General features: G+C 63.9%; 1 protein-coding gene across 2 annotated transcripts in view; it reads right to left on the bottom strand.

Moving 5' to 3' along the window:
* CACNA1B (calcium voltage-gated channel subunit alpha1 B) overlaps positions 1-12,916 on the bottom strand; it is a 197,585-nt gene extending 184,669 nt beyond the window's left edge. For both annotated transcript variants that reach the window (XM_047769115.1, XM_047769117.1), the window contains exons 1-3: positions 12,633-12,916; positions 11,569-11,674; positions 7,695-7,834 (exon numbers count right to left, since the gene is read on the bottom strand). In XM_047769115.1, the coding sequence (XP_047625071.1) occupies positions 7,695-7,834; positions 11,569-11,674; positions 12,633-12,916 (530 nt within the window). The remainder of the gene's footprint in view (positions 1-7,694; positions 7,835-11,568; positions 11,675-12,632) is intronic.
* Positions 12,917-18,559: the final 5,643 nt, after the last annotated feature.

Here is an 18,559-nt window from a genome sequence, read left to right as displayed (position 1 = left end):
AGGCAGAGGCTTCCTCGGAAACTCCCAGGGGCAGACGGGAGGCTGCACCACGCCCAGGGCAGCCCCTACCTCCCGGGGTCTCAGCAGCGCTCCCCCCACCCCACCCCCCGCCCCCGTCCCGGTCCAAGGCTGGAGAGGGTCCTAGGGCAGGGAGGGGCCTTCAGCCCACCCTTAGCGCTTGGTGGTTGCGCTTGGTGGGCTTGGTGGTAGCCCGCCCTTAGCACCCAGGCTCCTGCAGGCCCAGGGGACGGACGACGAGGAGGAGTGAGAAAGGACCTGAGTCGGAGGCGAGGGGAGGGAGGAGGTTGCTGGTTCTGCAGACATTTAAGCAGGGCCCGCAAGGCACCAGCCACGGCACGGGAGCCACACGCGTGTCCGGGACCCAGGGCCACGGCACCCTGTCTCCAGGGGGACAGAAACGGCTCTGAGCTCTCCTGGCTGGATTTCAAACCCACAACATGTGTGCCACTGGGAACTGGGGCACCACAGTGATGGCACCAGAGAGACGCGCTTCCAGAGGAGCCTGGGGTCTGGGCACAGCCTATCCTGGACTCAGCAGTGTCCCCCTCAATTCCTGTGTTGAAGCTGTGACCCCCAAAGGGACTGCATTTGGCGATGGGGCTCTCGGGGGGTGCGTGGTTAAGCCAGGTCCTAGACGTGGGCTTGAAGGTAGCAGGACTGGTGTCCCCAGAACAGAAAGGCACCAGACCTCCTGCACCCAGATGTGGAGAAGGCAGGCCTCACGGCAGGAAGAGGCCTCGCTCCCCCAGCCCCGGCTGGCCCTCTACCACAGCCTGGAGCGAAGGCCTAGGGGCGAGAGAGGGGCCCACGGGCCAGCCGGGTGGAGGGGTGTGCGGATGGACAGGGCCTCGGGCTCCTGTTCTCTGGGGAGAGGAGTGGGTGCCACTGGCTGGAGGGACGGGGGCTCCCGGAGGGGCCTCCCCAGGGAGAAGACTGAGGCCTGGAGGAAGGAGGTGCACAGTGGAGCCACAGTGAGAACAGGACACCTCAGGGGCCTGTCACCTGTGGCCTGCAGGGACTCCGCAAGTCCCAGGCCCTTCTGACTGCAGACGGGCTGAGAAACAGCCCACGGGCTGTGGGAACGCGCAGTGTGGACAGGAGCCCTGCCCGGTCCCACTGGCTCAGCCGGGGAGTCCCAGCTCTCCCGCCGCTTCTCCAGGGCAGGCGCTAGCTTCGGCTCCAGGCCTAGCTCCAGGCCTAGTAACACGAGAAGACATTAGCAACCATTCTCACCTCAGTGTGAATTTGCAGCTCTGGGCTCACTGTGTGAAACAGGGGTGGGGGAGCGCCTGGAGCTGCAGGTGTGTCCACCATCCAGGTGAATGTCCCGCTTCCCCAGGCAGGAACTTGACCTCCTGTGACCTCTGCAGCTGCAGCAGGCACAGGGCACAAGGACAGCTGAGCAGTTGCCCCCCACCCCACCCCGCCAACTCCTCGGAGGCACACCAGGCTTGGGATCCTGCGGGGGGGCAGGGAGCAGAGCACCCAGCACCGGAGCCGAGCGGCGGTCTGAGGGCAGGCAGCCTGGCCCTGCCCAGGACCACCAGGTGGCTCTCCCGCCACACTGGGGCAGGGTCCTCGGCCAGGGGCCAGAAGGGGCTTGGGTCTGGCATCCCACTCCCCTAAAACAGGAAGACGAGGAGCAGAGACAGCAAGAGAGCACGCAGGGAAGGAAGCCAGGCCTCTGCAGGCGCCCAGGGCGAGGGGAGCAGGGGAGCAGGGCGGCCGGACCCCACCCCATCCGCCACTCTCAGGTTCCCTCAGGCAGCAGGGCCTCAGCCTGTCCCCAGGAACTAACAGGCCCAGTGGGAGCCACTGTCATATGGGGGGGGCAGTTGGCGGGGGGCACCCTGGCCCACCCTGGGAATGGAGTTCTCAACGGCACAGTACAGGAGGCCTCGGAGCCCCAGGGCCAGGCCTCGGGATGCTGTCTGAGGGGACCCCGACTTCAGACCCCCAGTAATGGGGGTCCCAACAGCCTTCCTCTGCCAGTCCAACAGCCACTTGTCAGAACTCAGCCCCTTCCCTGTCCCAGCCTGCCCAGCCTCAGGTAGGGACAGAAAAGAAAATCCAGTAAACTCGCCCCCGACCAGGAATCAGAGACACCTCCCCAGGAAACCCCACCCTGACCAGGAGTCAGAGACACCTCCCCCAGCAACACCCCCCGACCAGGAGTCAGGGACACCCCCCAGCAACACCCCCCGACCAGGAGTCAGAAACACCCCCCCCCCCCAGCAAACCCGCATCCCGACCAGGAGTCAGAAACACCCCCCCCCCGCCCCCAGCAAACCCCCACCCTGACCAGGAGTCAGAGACCCTGCCGACAGGACCACAGCCATGAGATGGAGGAAGAGCCCATGTGGCCCCAGCCCTGAACACGACACTCCTCTAGTGCCCAGGCCTGGACAGGCGCCAGGACCAGCCTATGCCAAACCCAGTGCTGCTGGTCACACAGACGTGGTGTCTCTCGTCACCTCAAACTTGGACACAGGGTCACCCACAGCAAGGCACAGCGTCCCTGACTCCCACACTCGGACACAGGCCACTGCTCACTCTGGCCATACCTTCTGGATGCCCGCAGCCAGGGCGTGTCCTGTGCCAGCCTGGCCCCCCCAGAGCGCTGTCCTGCACCCTGCACCCACCCTCGGCCGGGCCCTGGCCGGCAGGAGCAGGCCTGTGTCCGCGCCTCAGGCACATTTCCCGCCCTAGGCAACGCCAGGCCCTTCTCTTCCCACAGGAGCCCCAGCCGGGGGAGGGGCCCTGAGCTCTAATTACACGTCCTGGAAAGAAATCCCAGTTTAATCTGAGTCAAAGGAGAGGCTGTGGTTGGAAGTGTCCCCTTGAGGAGCCACCTCCCTGAGCTGGGACACGTCTCACTGTCCCTGAGGAAAGCTCCAGGCTCGGGCCGTGACAGGCGAGAACGCCGGGGCCTGGGGACTCTGGGGCCCTGCCAGCAGGAAGACATCCCAGGTCTGGGGGACCCTGGCCCTGCCACAACTCTCGGCCACAGGCAACCCCTCAGGACAACGGATGAGCTGGGGCTTCTGAGGGGACCAGGGGCGTGGAGGTGGTGACATGGGGACAGCACCCCGAGGCAGACGCGTGTGGGTCCCTTATGGACAGGCTGGAGACATGGGTTCCACGCTCGGGATGGGGGGCCGGCAGGCTTCCGGTGGACAATCAACCAGACCGGGACTCCCTGCAGTCAGCCCCGCACCCTCTGCTCTCCTCCCAGGCTGACCGCCTCTGCCCCAGGGCTTCCTAGGGACCTTCCCTGACCCCGGTGAAATGGGACTTCGTCTCAAAGCCACCCTGGCTGCTGTCACTGCACTTAAGCACCGGCCTGCCTTCCTGCCTGGCGGGGGCGGCTCACGGCCTGTCTCCCCAGGAGACGGAGGCCTCCTTGTCCACGGCCTCGTCCCCAGCAACCAGAGCATGTGACACACACCGTCCACGGGAATGAGAGGACGGACGGCCAGCCAGATGGCCAGTGGGTGACTAGCGAGGGGAGCGGAGGAGGTGAGAGGCTGGGGTCCGGGCGGGGAGGTCCTCACTCGCTCGGTCACTCACCCCCGTCGCCCCATCTCATCGGCCTCTAGCCTCCTGCCGCACATCTCGGCGGGACGGACGGGCCTGCTTCGGCTCCAGCGGAAACAGTCAGGGGACAGCGCCTGCGCCAGCCCCCCCCTCACCTGCCAACGCCCGCGCCCACCCAGCCCATCCTCCCGTTTCCCGCCGGCCCAGAGAGACGCGCGTGGGCTCTGGAGACCCTGGGCTCCATCTTCCCTCGTCCACCCCGGACACCAGCAGCACACTGTCCACGGCGTCTGCGGGTCCCTGCCACCCGGACCATGCCCCTCAGCACACAGGCGCCAGCTCCTGCTCCATAAAATCCTGCTGTCCCTCCCTCGCCCTCCTGCCACTGCCCCGGTCTCTGCCTAGCTTTGCTGCAACCCCCTCAAAGGTGGACAGGCTGCCCCCAGGTGCTTCGCATAGACCCCCCATTGCTACGGGAAGCCCCCCGGCGAGCTCCCAAGAACCTCCGCTTACTTGCACGCTACCAAACGCTACGCCCACGCGTCCATCCTCCTCTTGCTCCTTCGTGAGAAGGGCACGCTCTCGACCCCCTGAAACGCCGTCACTGGCCTGGCTGCACAGCCACCTCACTGCCAGCCCCAGCACATCAGGTCTGGGCTCCGTCACGGGCGGCTTCTCCTCCGAAGTCCCCACTCCCTACAGGACCCCGACTGGGCTCGCGCGCTAAAGGCCCTGGACACACCTGTGTCCTGGCACTGAAGCCTCCAGCCATGACCTCTCCCCGAACGCCTGGATGGCCCCTCTGCTTCTTCCAAAGTCACTGTGGGACTGAGCCCCCTCCGACCACCCTACACCACGTCCCAGCCTCCCAGGCCACACAGGAAAACAAGGCACGGCACTTTCGTGCACGGAGTGGTCTCTGTGCACCTGCCCAGGCCCCGCGATGCACAGTGAATGGCCCAGGTAGAGACGCGCCCTGGCCAGGCACTGAGGGAGCAGCAGGCCTGGGGAGGTTTGGTCCCCAAGAACACGGCACACAGGGCAGGGGCCTGGGGGTCTGGTCCGCTGCTGTGTCCTCAGCATTTAGAAGGCTCACCAATTGTGAACAACTGAGGGACTGAGGAATGACGAATGGGTGGGGGAGTGACAGGAGGCAGGGATGGCAGGTAGGACAGCACCTCGGCTTGCTCCGTGGCCAGGCCTAGAGGCTGTGGCCCATCCCAATGCCAAGTGTGTGCCAGGCTTAGTTTACAGGTGAGCATAAGAGGCTATGAGGCTTCCCCGATGCAGGGTGGGGCCCTGGTCCCATCCGGCACCTCCCAGGACCAGCATGCCGGCCTCAGAAGCCAGAAGGGAGCCCAGCTGGCCTCTGGGAGTGGGTCGCGTTTCACCAGGCAACAGGGCCTCCCCAGCCCCTCCCCGCCACGGCCTCCAGCCCTCTGAGCACCAATTAAGTAAACCCTAATTAAAAACAACAAAGTAATGAGGAATCACACCCCTCCTGGCTACCCACGGGGGCCTCGGCTCAGGAGGGATTACAGTTAGGATTCCTCCTTGAACTCCCCACAGGCCAGCACTCACCCCAAAATGGTCCAGGGCCTCCCTCCATCATGCGCCCACATGCACACATGGGCGCGCGCGCACACACCCACACGCACACAGGTACATGTGTGCCCACACACACACAGGTTCACGAGGCCCTGGGTGCTGCCAGCAGGAGCAACAGAGCAGGTTTCCCATGTGACTGGGCAGCGTGTGAGCCCCCTGGGACACAGACGGCCCTCCCCAGATGGGGGCTCCCCTCCCAGCCCAGCACCACCTCTGGGGATGAAGTGCAGAGAGAAGGAGCCTGGAAACGGTCGGTGCCAACTCTCAGCCCTCCTCCTGCAGAGACTCCATAACCCAGACGAGAGACACAGAACAGGTGAAGAGGAAGAAACAGACGAAGAATGAGAGAGAAAAAGCGACACAGAGACGTCTTCTAGAGGGAGAGAAACCCAGAGACAGAGAAGGCGAAGAGGGATAAAAAGTCAGAGAGGCAGCAAGGGTTGAAATGGAGAGACAGAGCCCAAGAGAGTAAGACAGGGAGAGACAGGGACGGGAAGAGGAGGTGACAGAGAGACAGGGAGGGGACAGAGACAGTGAGGGTGCGGAGGGAGAGGCACACGGAGGGGACGACACGTGAGCAGAGGCGAGGGGCGTGGATGAACAGGGGAGGGAGCCGGACAGAGCGCAGGATCGCCGGGGCAGCTCAGGCCCTGGGTGCCTCCTGCTGGGCCTCCAGGAAGGTGGCCCGGCCTGTTCTCTCTCGAGCCCAGGGGCATGGTCACCAGGCAAAGGAGAGCAGCCACCCTCCTCACGGAGCAACTGGACTCCCTGGACCTGGAATCAGAACTTGCTTGTTGGAAGAGCCAGGGTCCCACCGAGGCGCTGGTGCCTCCCCCTCGCCTCCAGCAGCCCAAACGCTCAGCACCGCGGACAGTGCCCCAGAGGCCGGGCCCGGGGGTGGGGGTGGGGGTGGGGGTGGGGGTGGGGGTCCCCACCCCCCAGCCCCCATGTGGCCGAGCACAGAGCACCCGATGCTTCAACAACCATTCCTGCGGCAGACGCTCCCTGGCCCTCCCGGGGGCCCCAGGCTAGGCTCTGGAGATGCCCTGAAAACTAAGACGCCGCTCTCATCCTGAGGGACTCCCGTCCAGAGGGAAAGAGAAGTGTAAACAGCCGCTACCGCTCCTCGACAGCCCACACGGTGCCCACTGGACCGTGGGAGCGCCCTGCCATCGGGGGCCACGCTTACCCCAGACCCCACCAGCGACACCGTGGACCTCAGAGGGCTTCCTGTAGGAACCCCTGTGCCGCCCCCACCGCAAGCTCCTGACAGAGGTCTACCCAGCCCCTTCCCTTCTCAGTCATCACGGAAATGGAGCCAAACCAGAGAGCTGTCCAGAAAACCTCTCGTACCCAATTTCCAAGGCACCCATCCCATCAAAGCTGGTGACCGTGACTCGCTGGTGCCACAGGCCAGAGACCGAGCAGAAAGCTGAGGCAGGACCCACGGGCACCTCCGTCACCTCTCCGGGGAGGGCCCCTCTGAAGGCAAGGCCACTTCAATTCTGGCCCATGCCAGGCAGGCCCAGGCACTGCTGGGGCCAAGCCACCAGACGTGGCGCAGACAGGGGAGCAGCCCGCCAGGACAGGGCAGGTGCTGCAGGGGACCCACCCCAAGGGCCTCAGTCAGGAGCCAAGCCGTCACCCTCACATGCGGGGACCTGCAGAGGCTGCGGGCCCAGTCCTGGGGCCTCCCCTGTCCCCTGCTCACTCCTCTGCCTTCAGCCCAACCCACCTCCACACACATCCTCACCTGCGCAGAAGCAGCACGAGGGTGGTGGCCCCGGCCACAGCCCCCTCTCCCTTGGAAGGAGGGCTCTGGGCCGCAGCGGGGCTCCAAGCCTCCCCAGAGCCCCAGGCCCCAGGCGGAGGCCCACGGTCTCCCGGCACAGCGCCTCTGGGACGTGGGCTGTGCAAACGGAGTCGGTGGAGCAAACTCCCCAGATCCTCGCCCCCCCAGAGATGCTCAGCGCCAGCCTCAGCCCACTGGCCAGAGAAACAGGGCAGATGCCCTGAAGGACCCGTCACGCACACGGAAGGGCTGCGGCACCGAAGGCTGGGCCCCGTGACAAAGAGCAGCGTGTTCCGCCCACAGTCCACCCCAGCCCACCCCACGTGGACCTTCTGGAACTCTGGGTTGTTTGGGAGCCACAAGCTGGCAGTTAATAGGGCCTACGTGAGAAGGACAGGGTGGGGGAGGCAAAGCCTTCAGGCAGGAGACTCGGTGCACAGAGGCGCCCCCAGATCACGGGTCGACCGAGGCAAGGTTGGAGCCCAGGCCCCACCCCCGCCCCACGCCACCAGCCCTGGGGCCCTGAGCACCAGCGGCTCTGCACGCGAGCCGCGCCCTAGGACCGAGCAGCGCCAAGGGCCCTCAGCGAAGACCACAGCCCAGGCACTTCCTGGGGAGAAAGGCCGCCCATCCCACCAGCACCTACCCTGAAGGGCCACTGTGCAGTCAGGGCCGCCGGCAGGGACACCGCCGTCTGCCCCGCCCACGCACAGGGCACCCTGGGCCCGGCACCCACCCTGTGAGGACCACCACAAAGTCCATGACGTTCCAGCCGTTCCGCAGGTAGGAACCCTTGTGCAGGACGAAGCCCAGCGCGATGATCTTGATCCCGGCCTCGAAGCAGAAAATGCCGATGAAATAGGGCTCCGTGTCGTCCTGAGGAGGAGCACAGAGCAAGAGTCACCACAGCCCAGGGCGCGGCAGCCGGGGACCCCACACGCCCCCAGCTCCGAACCTGACCCGGCCATGACACCCACGGACTCTGGCGCTTCCCTCCCGGGCCTCTTTGCTCTCTGCCGAGTTCCCCTAAGGGGCCTGGGGCCCTGTCGCCATGGCCGGCAACATCCAATCGCAACAGGGCAGGGCTTCGGTTCCCAGAAGCCCTGCAGCAGGGGAAGCAGCCGTGATGACAACGGCATCCGCGCGCTTCCCTGCCGTAGCCAGCGTGGTGCTGCTTATGGCCCCGTGCCCATTAAGCACCACTGTCTCCCCATCCAAAGGCAACTGAGGCACAGGGAGGTCAAGGAACTGGGCTAGAGACTCACAGCTTGTTGAAATCGAGCCAGATTGCAACCCGCAGGTGACCTGGGTCTGACCCTGGGCTCTAACCCCTGCCTGGGTAGTGCCAACTCCCTAGAGCACAACCCAGGACCCCCTGGCTCACTCAACACACATCTTCTGCATAATCAAAACACGTCCTGGGAGTTTCCGTCGTGGGGCAGCGGTTAACGAATCCGGCTAGGAACCCTGAGGTTGCGGGTTCGATCCCTGGCCTTGCTCAGAGGGTTAAGGATCCGGCGTTGCCGTGAGCTGGGGCGTAGGTCACAGACACGGTTGGGATTCTGCGTTGCCGTGGCTGAGGTGTAGGCTGGCGGCTACAGCTCCAATTCGACCCCTAGCCTGGGAACCTCCATATGCTACAGGTGCAGCCCTAAAAAGACCAAAAGAAAAGAAAAGCACATCCATCTCGGTAGAAGCAAGTAGGGCTGGCCTCGGAGAGCCTCTGGGGAGTGAGGCATCCAGCTAGGCAGCCAGGAAAGGAATTCCAGGTGGAGGGAGCACTGTGAGCAAAAAGAACGGGCCAGACAGATGCTGCTCCTTTCCTGCACCTCGGGCTGCGTCTCCTTAACCAGCTGACAGAGAACCGACAGGGCCAAGTCCCTCTGGTGCTGAGCCAGGTGGGGATGGGCTGTGCGCACCTGGACCCAGGGGGGACACACGCATGGCACGCTGGGGGCGGGGGGCAGACAGAGCCTCTGGGCTGGTGAGTCCCAGGAGGTGGACCAAGGGGACACGGGGGTGGTCAGCAAGGGAAACAGCCTGGGGACAGACCACAGACACTGCACTCCCAGGCTGCTGCCCCCAGACTCCAAGAACCACAGGAGGACTCGCCCCCTCAGAGGCGGCTCTGCCAGAGAGGGATCAGGCTGCAGGGTCTGGGGACTGGCCACCGGGGCTGCAGGGCAGGGGTGGCTCCCTGTGGATGCTGCCAGTTCGCACCCAGGACCAGCAGCCTGTGCCTTCCTCCCCAAGAAGCCTGGCCCTCCAGGACTCTCCTATCCGACCTGGTGCAGCCTCAGCCTGGCCCCAGGCCCACAGCCCACAGGCAGCAGCGTGTGGCAGAAGCCGCCGCCCCCGGGGGCCCAGGCAGTTAGAGCGTCCATCAGGGCCCAGCCCCCCCCATCCTACCCCCCAATGCTGACTCAGGACAAGGATCAGCCCCGGAGGATCAGTCTGCTTTAGTTGGAGAAAAGAGGCTGCTGACCACCTGCCTGGGTTAACAGCTGGGCCCGGTAAGTACATGTTCACAGAAACCTCTAGAAAGACAGAAGAAGAACAGGCCCGGAGCAGGAGATGGGGCGGAGCCCTTCCCCAGAGCCCTCCCCTCAGAGCTCTTCCCCCCCCCAGCCCCACCCCTGACCACTCTGGCCTGAAGGCAGGGTTGGGGGAGGGGTGAGACTTCAAGCAAGGGCCCAGCTGAAAGCCACAAGGCAAGCTGATGGGCGGGTGGGAGGGGGAGTCCCCGGAGACAGGAAGCTGTGGAGGCCCCCCAGTCGTTCCTGCCCCACACAGCCCCCCTCAGCCGCCGGCAGCTGCACCAACCTCCAGGCCAGAGCCATCCTAGAGGCCTCCAGACCTAAGCCTCAGGACTGGGATCACGTGAGGGCTGCTCGGGCCTCCACGGGGGGTGGATTCTGCTCCTTCTCCCAGTAGCTCAGGCCCCAACCCCAAGAAGCGGACAGACCCCCTCATGCCACCACAAAGCGAACCCGTCCTCGCCTGAGAGGCAGGAGCTCAGAAGTGGTCAGACATGTGGCTGGCCTACGCCAGCCTGCTGCCCAGCAGGCACAGGGCCTGAGCCCGACTGCTTGTACCCTGCGCCCCTGCCCCCTGCGCCCTCTCTGCACCCACCCACGCCCCCGCTGGCCCTCCTTAGAGCTGTGACCACGCCCTGTGGCTTGGCATTCAAGGCTTCCTGCCTGAAACCCCGGCCCCCTCTCACTCCCGCCCCCTTCTCCAGCCTCCAGAGTGGCCACCCACACCAGCACCCAGCAGGCAAGAGCCCACAACACCAGAAGGAAGCTGGGGCCCAGCGAAGGCCAGAGACCGTGTCCGGCTCCACACCCAGGCAAGAGTCACACACAGCGACTACACCCCTGTGCCTGGTGGGGGCTGTGCTGCTGCCCTTCGCACTCCTCCTCCTCCGACCCCCACAACAGAAACCCCTCCTGGCCTTCCTCGCGCCTGGAGAAATGACTGCTCTGTGAGACCCCCCCATCTCCTGGCTATCACTTCCTTGCCTTCTAGTGGTGCCCACCCCGCTGAGGGCACTCGGGGAAGCCCAACCCTGTCTCCCTTCCCTGCCCCTTGGCCTGGAGTTCCCAGCCCACACCCACCACCGAACTGGCCCTGCCTCTCAGTGCTCATCTCCACTGAGTTAGGGAGAGAAGTTGGGCAGAGCCAGTACCTTGCCGGGCGTGGGGAAGGGTGGCCTCCGGATGCCCAGTATGTCCAGAAGTGGCTTCTCCTCTGGGACGTCAGGACCGCCGACAGCTCTCTGGCCAAGCCCCAGGCTCCCTCTCCAATCCCTGCACCTGCTTTTCCTTCCTTCTGCTCTGAAGCTCAGTCTTCCCAGCCCCTGGGAGCCCACATCAAGCCCAAGCAAAGGGGCCAGGGCACGAGGGTTGGCTGGGGGCTAGGGCGACACCCCTGAAATGGGGCTCACCTCCTCAAGCACCACCCTGCCCTCTGGCCTAGCCCCTCCAGAAGCCCTGACTTGGCACCCTGGCTCCCACAGGCCCTGTACTTCAACAGGGGACACTACGGGGGTCTACAGAGTTCCTGGCAGGAGTGGGTGAAAGCCATTAGTGAGGTTTGGGAAGAAAGCCTGGGAAGGAGTAGCCCCACAGGGCAGGAATTCCACGTAGGACCAGAGAAGACAACTCTGCAGGAGAGGCTGGCGGTTCCTAGACCCAGGCCCGCACCGCGGCGCCCCGAGGCGATCACAGCTCTGCGGACTCGTAAAGCCTGACCCCCAGAGCCCAGGCCGCCAGGAATACCCCTTCCACACCTCACTCTGGCTCTGAGTGTCTTCAGTCACTAGGCTCTGAGTGTCAGGTCAGCCACCACGTGGACTGGCTGGGTGTAGAGGTGGCTAGTGGCCCTGGCCAAAATGGCCTCTCTCAGGCCACCTTCCTCACCAAGGACTGAGCTGGCCACTCAACTCCTCCCAGCCCCTGAGAGATGAGTTAGCTGCTCAGGTCTCCCCTTTTCCTCCCCTGAAGGACCACCCTGCCCCGGGGTGCTGTGCCCAGTCACAGGGTCCTGAAATCAGACAAGCTGCCGCCACCCCACGCCCCGCCCTGGGGGCCCGCCGCCATGGCACTCACCAGCCGCTCGGACATGGGCGTCTTGTCTCCATCAGGGAGGTGCTGCTCCAGGGCCAGCACGATGCAGTTGGCGATGATGGTGGCCAGAATCATGTACTCAAACGGAGTGCGTGGGTTAAGGACTGCCCAGGAGGCGCCAAAGGGAAGGAGAGCCGAGGAGGCCAAGGCTGAAAGCGCGCAGTGCAGCAGCCTTGGCCAGGCCACCTCCAGAGGGGCTGAGAAGGACCGGGTCCGGAGCCCACCCCGCCCTTCCCGCCCTCATCCTCCCGGGCTGCCGCGAGGGACGCCTCCGCAGTCTCAGCCGCCAGCCGCTCAGCAAGTCCCGGTGGCCGTCAGCACCGCGGACAGCGCCTCCTCCGCGGCTCCGCCCGGCTCCCGCGCCCCGAGGGAGGGGGCTGAGCGCCCCCAGCTCGAGGCTGAAGGAAGGACCGCGCGCAGGCGCACACTCCTACCTACCGACACACGTAGCCACATGTACCTACACAGGCACGTGAACATACATGTACCGAGAGTCCCAAACGCACGCACGCGCAGCACCGGGTTCATGCAATGCCCGCTCACACGCAGGCACCTGCAGCCGGGCGCGCGCACGGGCTCGCGTCCCCCGGGTGCTCACACCTACACAGACACCGATTCGCCCTCGGGTGCCCTCCAGGCTGGCCGCGCGCTCTGCACCCAGACGGGCTGAGCGAAGGGACGAGCCCAGGGGCAGGGGGCTCCGCCCAGCGTCCACCCCGCTCCCGCAGCAGCCGCCGCCACGACCACACACACACACACACACACACACAAACACGCACACGCCGCGCGCGGAGAGAGCCCAGAGCGCCGCCCCGCCCCCTCCTCGCCGCGACGACCCGATGCGCCTCTCCCCAGGGCGCACCCTCCTCCAACCCCGGGAAAGATGGCCACTGGGCGCCGCTCGCGACCGGCCCCCGCCCCAGCCCCCCGCCCAGGCCGCCCCTCCCAGACCCGGCGGGGCGTGGACGCCGCGCGCCGAGCCGGTCCCTGTCCCCGCGACCTCGGGCGGCCCCAGCCCCCGCCCGGCCCAGCCCCCGGCAGGATATGGCCACTCGGTGATGCGCTTGGCGTATTTGCGGACGACGTTGTCCTCGCTGAAGACGAAGAGCGAGCGGTTGACGGTGAAGCAGTTCTGCTTGACCGGGATGGGGTTGTAGAGCGCCATGGTCCGCGCGCGCTGCGCGATCGACTGCTTGTAGAGGACCCTCTGGCCCGGCTGCAGACCCCCCGGGCCGGGGCCGCCCGCCCCGCTGGCCCCGCCGCCCCGGGCCCGCTCGCCGCCGCCGGCGCCCCCATAGCGGCCGCCCAGCTCGTCCCCGAAGCGGACCATGGTTCCCGGGCGCTGCGCGCATCCCTGGGCCCAGCGGCTCCGCGGGGATGGGAAGGCGCGGGACGCGCCTGGCGCTCAGAGAGGAGCAGCCGCTGAGCCGCGGGACCACACCGGACCTCGCCCGGCTGGCTGCCGCCGCACCCGACTCCGCCGCCCGCACCACGCCCTATAAGGGGCACGTCACGTGGCGATGCCCAGCCAATCCGCGTCCGCCCCGCCCGCCCGGATCCCGCCCGCCCCGCCCCCAGCCAGCCGCCCCCGCCCTGTCCCCTCTGCCGGGTCCAGCCTCGGGCCCTCAGGGCTGCGCCCTGGCCCCCGGGTCCTCCCGACCGTGCCAGGCTGGGCGGGAGTGGTGAGCGTGCGCCCTCCGGGCGTGCCGCCTCGGCCTGGGCCGGGCGCTGGCCAGATGCTGAACTAGGCGGCGGAGGCCAGGAGCTGGGCGGGGCCGGGAGTCCTCGACGGCCGTGAAGAGCTGCACAAACGAGCCCCGTCTTCCCCGCCCCAGGAGGTATCCCCAGAGGCGAGACGCTGTAACCCAAAGCTGGGAGGGTTAGGCCCCAGGTGCCCACATTTCTTTCCACACCTCACGCCTCCCAGCGGCCATGTCGCCAACTCCCCCACCCCCTCGCCGCGGACCACTGGCCTCGTCCAAGAAAATGTTGGCTCCGGGCCCTCTCAGGCCATCCTTTTGGGGTCTTCGACCTCAGTATAAAGGATACTTTCAACTTCCTGGTGTCGGGTTTTCAGGATGCACAGCCCTGTCCTGGGGCCCCTCCGCCCTCGGTCACATCCTAGACCTTCCCATCAACACACTGAATGAGCTCCAAATCCTCAATTCAGAGATTCCTGCATTTCACCATTCCTCCAATAAATGAATATTTACAGAGAGCTTGTCATGTGCTATTTCCAGCCGGCCGGCCAGCCAGCCAGCGTCTCTACTAAGCCCTAGGCTCCCAGCTCTGCCTTCATGAGGCAGACATTCTTGCACAACGAACTGCAAATGTTTACTTTGTGCAAGATTCCCAAACAATATCTCATCTGGCCCTCACAACAGGAAGGTAAGAAGCCTTCCACAAATCAGCGACAGAGGAATTGAGGCAAGGGTACCCTTCACAGCACATGGAGAAACATCAGTACGGAGCGCAGCACCGGGCAGCGGTGAGAGCAGGACGAGGAGACAGAGCCACAGGACACAGGTCTGCCGCCCAGGCAGGGAAGCCACTTTTCCCGGGAATGATCCCCACGTGGCTCTGCGTGTTGGAGACTGAGATAGGACACCAAGAGCAGAGGCCCCGGGCTGACAGTCTCGGGGCCATGCAGGCCTGGGCTCTGGCTTCTGTTCTTGGTGTGATGGGACGTCAGAGGAGAGTTCTGAGCAGAGGGGTCACCTGACTCCCAGTCTAAAAGGATCCCTCTGGTTGCTGAGTGGGGAACAGACTTGGCAAGGGTACCTCGGGCGCATCACCTAGGATGTTTTCAGAGGTGAGGAACCTGATTCTCAAGTGTCAGTGACCAGAAAATAGGTTTTAACCTCACCTAAGTCACAAAGTGTGCTGTTTCAGGAACACAGACTCTTTCCATTCCTCTTCCCACCTGTGGTCACCACATATTTTCTGTCCTCATGCTTGCTGCCTCATGGCCCAAGGTAGCTGCCATGGCCCAAGGCATCATGTCTTTACACCACCATCTCAGATAGGAAGGTATAAAAAGGCCATCCATTTTAAAAGATGAGCATATAATATCACTTTATAACAAAGGAAAAGTTTTTCACAGGCTCCCCGGCAAATTTCTCTTTAAACTCCGTGAGGCAGAAGACCTGGGCCATGTACGACTTCTGGCTTCAAGAGGCTGGGGAAGTGGGTGCGTGGCAAAGAGGACTAGGATGGCCATCGCCCACTGAGGTGGGCAACCAGTGGGGCCAAACAAAATCAGGGTTCTCTTAGCGTGGAAGTGGGGGGAAGGCTGCAGGGAGGCTGCCGGTAGGCCTGTCACAGCGAGAAACAGGCAGCCAGGTAGGAGATTTTAACAGAAGCCTGAGAGGTGATAGGACTTGGACAAGGGACACAACGCACGGTGGCTCTGCTATAGAGCTGGCGTGTCCACCGTGAGACGTGAAAGAAAGAAAAATGCAGGCTTTGTTTCTTACCCAAACAACCTGACTGACAGTACACTGAGACACGAGCCAGGGAAGAGCCTGCTGCTCACAGGATTCTCTCTAACTTAGAAATGGAGATGGAGGGTTCCGGTCACAGCTCAGCAGGTAACAAGCCTGACTGACATCCATGAGGACGCAGGTTCGATCCCTGGCCCTGCTCAGTGGGTTCAGGACCTGGCGTGGCCATGAGCCGTGGTGTAGGTCGCAGATGTGGCTCAGATCTTGAGTTTGCTCTGGCTGTGGTGCAGGCTGGCAGCTACAGCTCCAATTCAACCCCTGGCCTGGGAACTTCCATATGCCACGGGTGTGGCCCTAAAAAGACAAAAAGACAAAAGAAAAAAAGAAAAAGGAATGGAGATGGAGAGCAGGCAGCTGGAGATCCCGAGGGGAGCCCAGAGGAAAGGTCGGGGCTGGAGCCATGAATCCGGAAGCCACGCGCCTATTTCAGGCCCAGCTCTCCCACCCTCCCCACCGTGCTCTGTGCCATGCATTGACCTGAGGATGTGACCAAACCTAACTTGGGTCCGTGTGGCCACACACAGTGAAGCCCATCTGGTGACACAGAGTTGTAATGAAGAAAAGCACAGCATCCACGGCAAAGGCATCGAACACGGGGACCACAAGGAGAGGGGGCAGTGCACCCTCGAGAGGCCCAAACTCCCGGAGGGCTTTCAGGGAGGGGGCCGATGGCAAAGCGAGGGGTGGCCGGTGTACGAGCAGCTCCGCACATCCCGGTGTGGAGGCAACCCAGTGCTATTTTGGGAATCACTGTCACCAGCCTTCTGGTTCCAGCCTGTCTGGGGTCTACCTGCTGGTGGTGAGCGCGCAGCGAGCTGCCTCTGTGTGTCGGCGGTTTGAGTATCTGCAAAACGACTCAAGGGCGCAGCTCGGGATGTTGTCCACAGCCCTCGAGGCAGGAACTAAAGGTCCTGGACACTGCCGTTTGACCCGCTCGACAGTTTCCTGCGTGTCTGCTCTTTCTCACTTCTCTGAATAAAGTTTCTCTTTGCTACTAGGGAAGCCTAGGAGGCTAAAGCTTTTCTACAAACAAGAGGCGGGGAGCACAGGAGTGGCCTGTCCCCAGCAGGGCCTGCCAGGTCCTGCCGGGCCTCAGGACCACACAGCTCATTCCCTTGACCTCTGGCTTTGGGTTCTGCTTGGCCAACGGCGAGTGCCAGTGCAGGAAGGAGAGTACCCGCAGTCTCCTTCTTCGCCACTGCCCCCGGCTGACCTGCCGGGGTGGCCTGTGAGCCGCTGCCGGGGTCCCGCTCCTCCAGACACCCTGACCACCCTTTGTCTCTCTCCGGGTTCCGGTTACTGCTCCCACCCCTGCTCCTGCAGGCCCAAGAGTGGTGCCAAAGCCAGTCCCCTCTCCCCAGAGGCTTCACTGCACCCTGCCAGCTCGTGGTAGACCGTCCCTTCGAACGTGCCACCCTGCCAGCCCCTGCCTGAATCAAGGCATCATCACTGAGGAGGTAAGTGTAGACAGAACAGGCCCCGGGGGCACTCAGCAAGAACCGAGTAGATGAAAGGAAAGCAGAAGCGGCAGCGGGGGGTCGGGGTGGGGGGGCAGCGATTCAGGGCCACGGAGGAGCACGTGTCCAGAGAAGTCACAGTCCTCTGCCAGGAGATGCAGAGGGGTGAGGGCCAGCACTCCGCCCTCGGCCCGTTATCTGGACAAAGGCCATTTCCACAGAGGCGCGGGAAACAGTCTGAGCAGAGTGGGTTACAGAGGATGGCGCATGGGGAGCCCCCGAGGGAGTGCATGCGGCGGAGGCACACGGGTTGCTGGGTTTTCCTGCAGCAGGAGCAGAGACACCGCACTGAGGGGTTTTGTGTGGTTTCTAGGATGGGGGAGTTATTGGACTTCATACGCTGGATAGAATGGCTCGGGACAGAAAAGTCGCTGATGCAAGCAGAAGGGCACGCTGCCTGGCCTGGGCAAGAGGGCGCAGGGCGTGAGACCATCCGCTGCAGGCAGGCGGCCGGGGGGTCACTTAAGGGGAGAGGGAGGCCTGTCTCTTGAAACAATGTCACAGCGGAGCGTGAGGAGGGGCCGCGGGTTCCAGGAGAGGGGCAGGTTTGAAGGTTCGCCAGGGGGCAGGAAAGAATTCACTGGAAAGCTGTGGTGGGACACAGGGGCTGAGACTGAGCGGCGGGAGTTGGCACTGGAGGCTGACCTCGCCCCCCCCCGCCCCGCCCCGTGACGCTACTCTTGTCTCTCTGGGCCTCCAGTTCGCCTGCTCCCCACCCATGACCTCAGGGTCTCCTGCGCCAACCCTCCCTTCCTGGCCAGGCTCCCTGGCCCCTCACTCCATCCCTGCCACTTCAAACCCCCAGGATGCCCCACGAGGCCAATGCAGAACGTCACATGCCAGGCTGACGGGTGTCACCCACTGTCCCCCAGGAAGTCCTCGGGGGGCTCAAGCTGGTCCCGCCGCAGGCCTGGCGATGACGGTGAACCAGACGGCACAGTCCTCAAAGCTTGGGCCGGCCCAATCCCGGTGGATGGGGGGCTCTGCCCACCTTGCCCGCTGGCACCTCCCGAGGGCGCTCCTCCCCGCTTCCCCTCCGCTTTACTGAGACGCTATCGACGCAGACCGTGTGATGATGTGACATGTGCACAAACTGTGACGTGGTGGCCACGGGACGGCCACACCCCCATCACCCAGCTCCCGGTACACTTACCTCTTAGGGGGGTGGGGGGAGAAGGCTTAAGATCTATGCTCGCAAACTCGCTTGTCTCATAACTGCAGGGCTGTGCCTTCGACCGGCCTCTCCCGTCTCCCCCACGCCTCAGCCCCCGACAGCCACCCTGCTGCGGGGACGGGCTTCTTTAGACACGACATCAAAGAGAACACACGGCCCTTGTCTGTGCGCCTCCTCAGCACGGGGCCCCCACGCTGTCTGGAACGGCGGGCCTGCCTTCTTTTTTGTGGCTGGATATATTTCACACGTGTCATTGTGTGTGTGTCTCACACCTTCTCTGCCTCTTTGTCCCCCAGTGGACACTTAGGTTGACACCGCGACGCGGCCGCCGTGAGTGATGGTGCAGTGAACAGGGTTGGGGTGCCTTACCGATTTGAGATCCTGACTTCATATCCTTCAGATAAATACCCAGGAGTGAAACTGTGGCAGCTTATGGCGGTCCTGTTTTCACCTTCCCGAGGAACCCCCACATGCTGCCCATGGACGCTGTACCCCCTTACAGTCCCCTTCCCCCGCCCCCTCAGCACCACCGTGCCATGCGTCTTTCTGACAATTGCCACCCGACAAACGCACCCTTTCGTGGTGGTTTGGATCTGCATTCCTCTGAAGATCAATGAGGGTGAGCACCTTGTCATACTTGGTGGCTATGTGTGCATCTTTTTCGGAAAAATGTTCAGGTCCTCTGCCCGCTTTGATACTGGATTATTTGGGGGGGGGGTTGTTTTGTTTTTTTGCTACCGAGTCGTATGGGTTCCTTGCCCATTGAGATATCAGCCCCT

This window comes from Phacochoerus africanus, chromosome 2 (genome assembly GCF_016906955.1).
Source record: "Phacochoerus africanus isolate WHEZ1 chromosome 2, ROS_Pafr_v1, whole genome shotgun sequence".
Lineage (NCBI taxonomy): Eukaryota > Metazoa > Chordata > Mammalia > Artiodactyla > Suidae > Phacochoerus > Phacochoerus africanus.
This window is presented reverse-complemented; position numbering and strand designations above follow the sequence as displayed.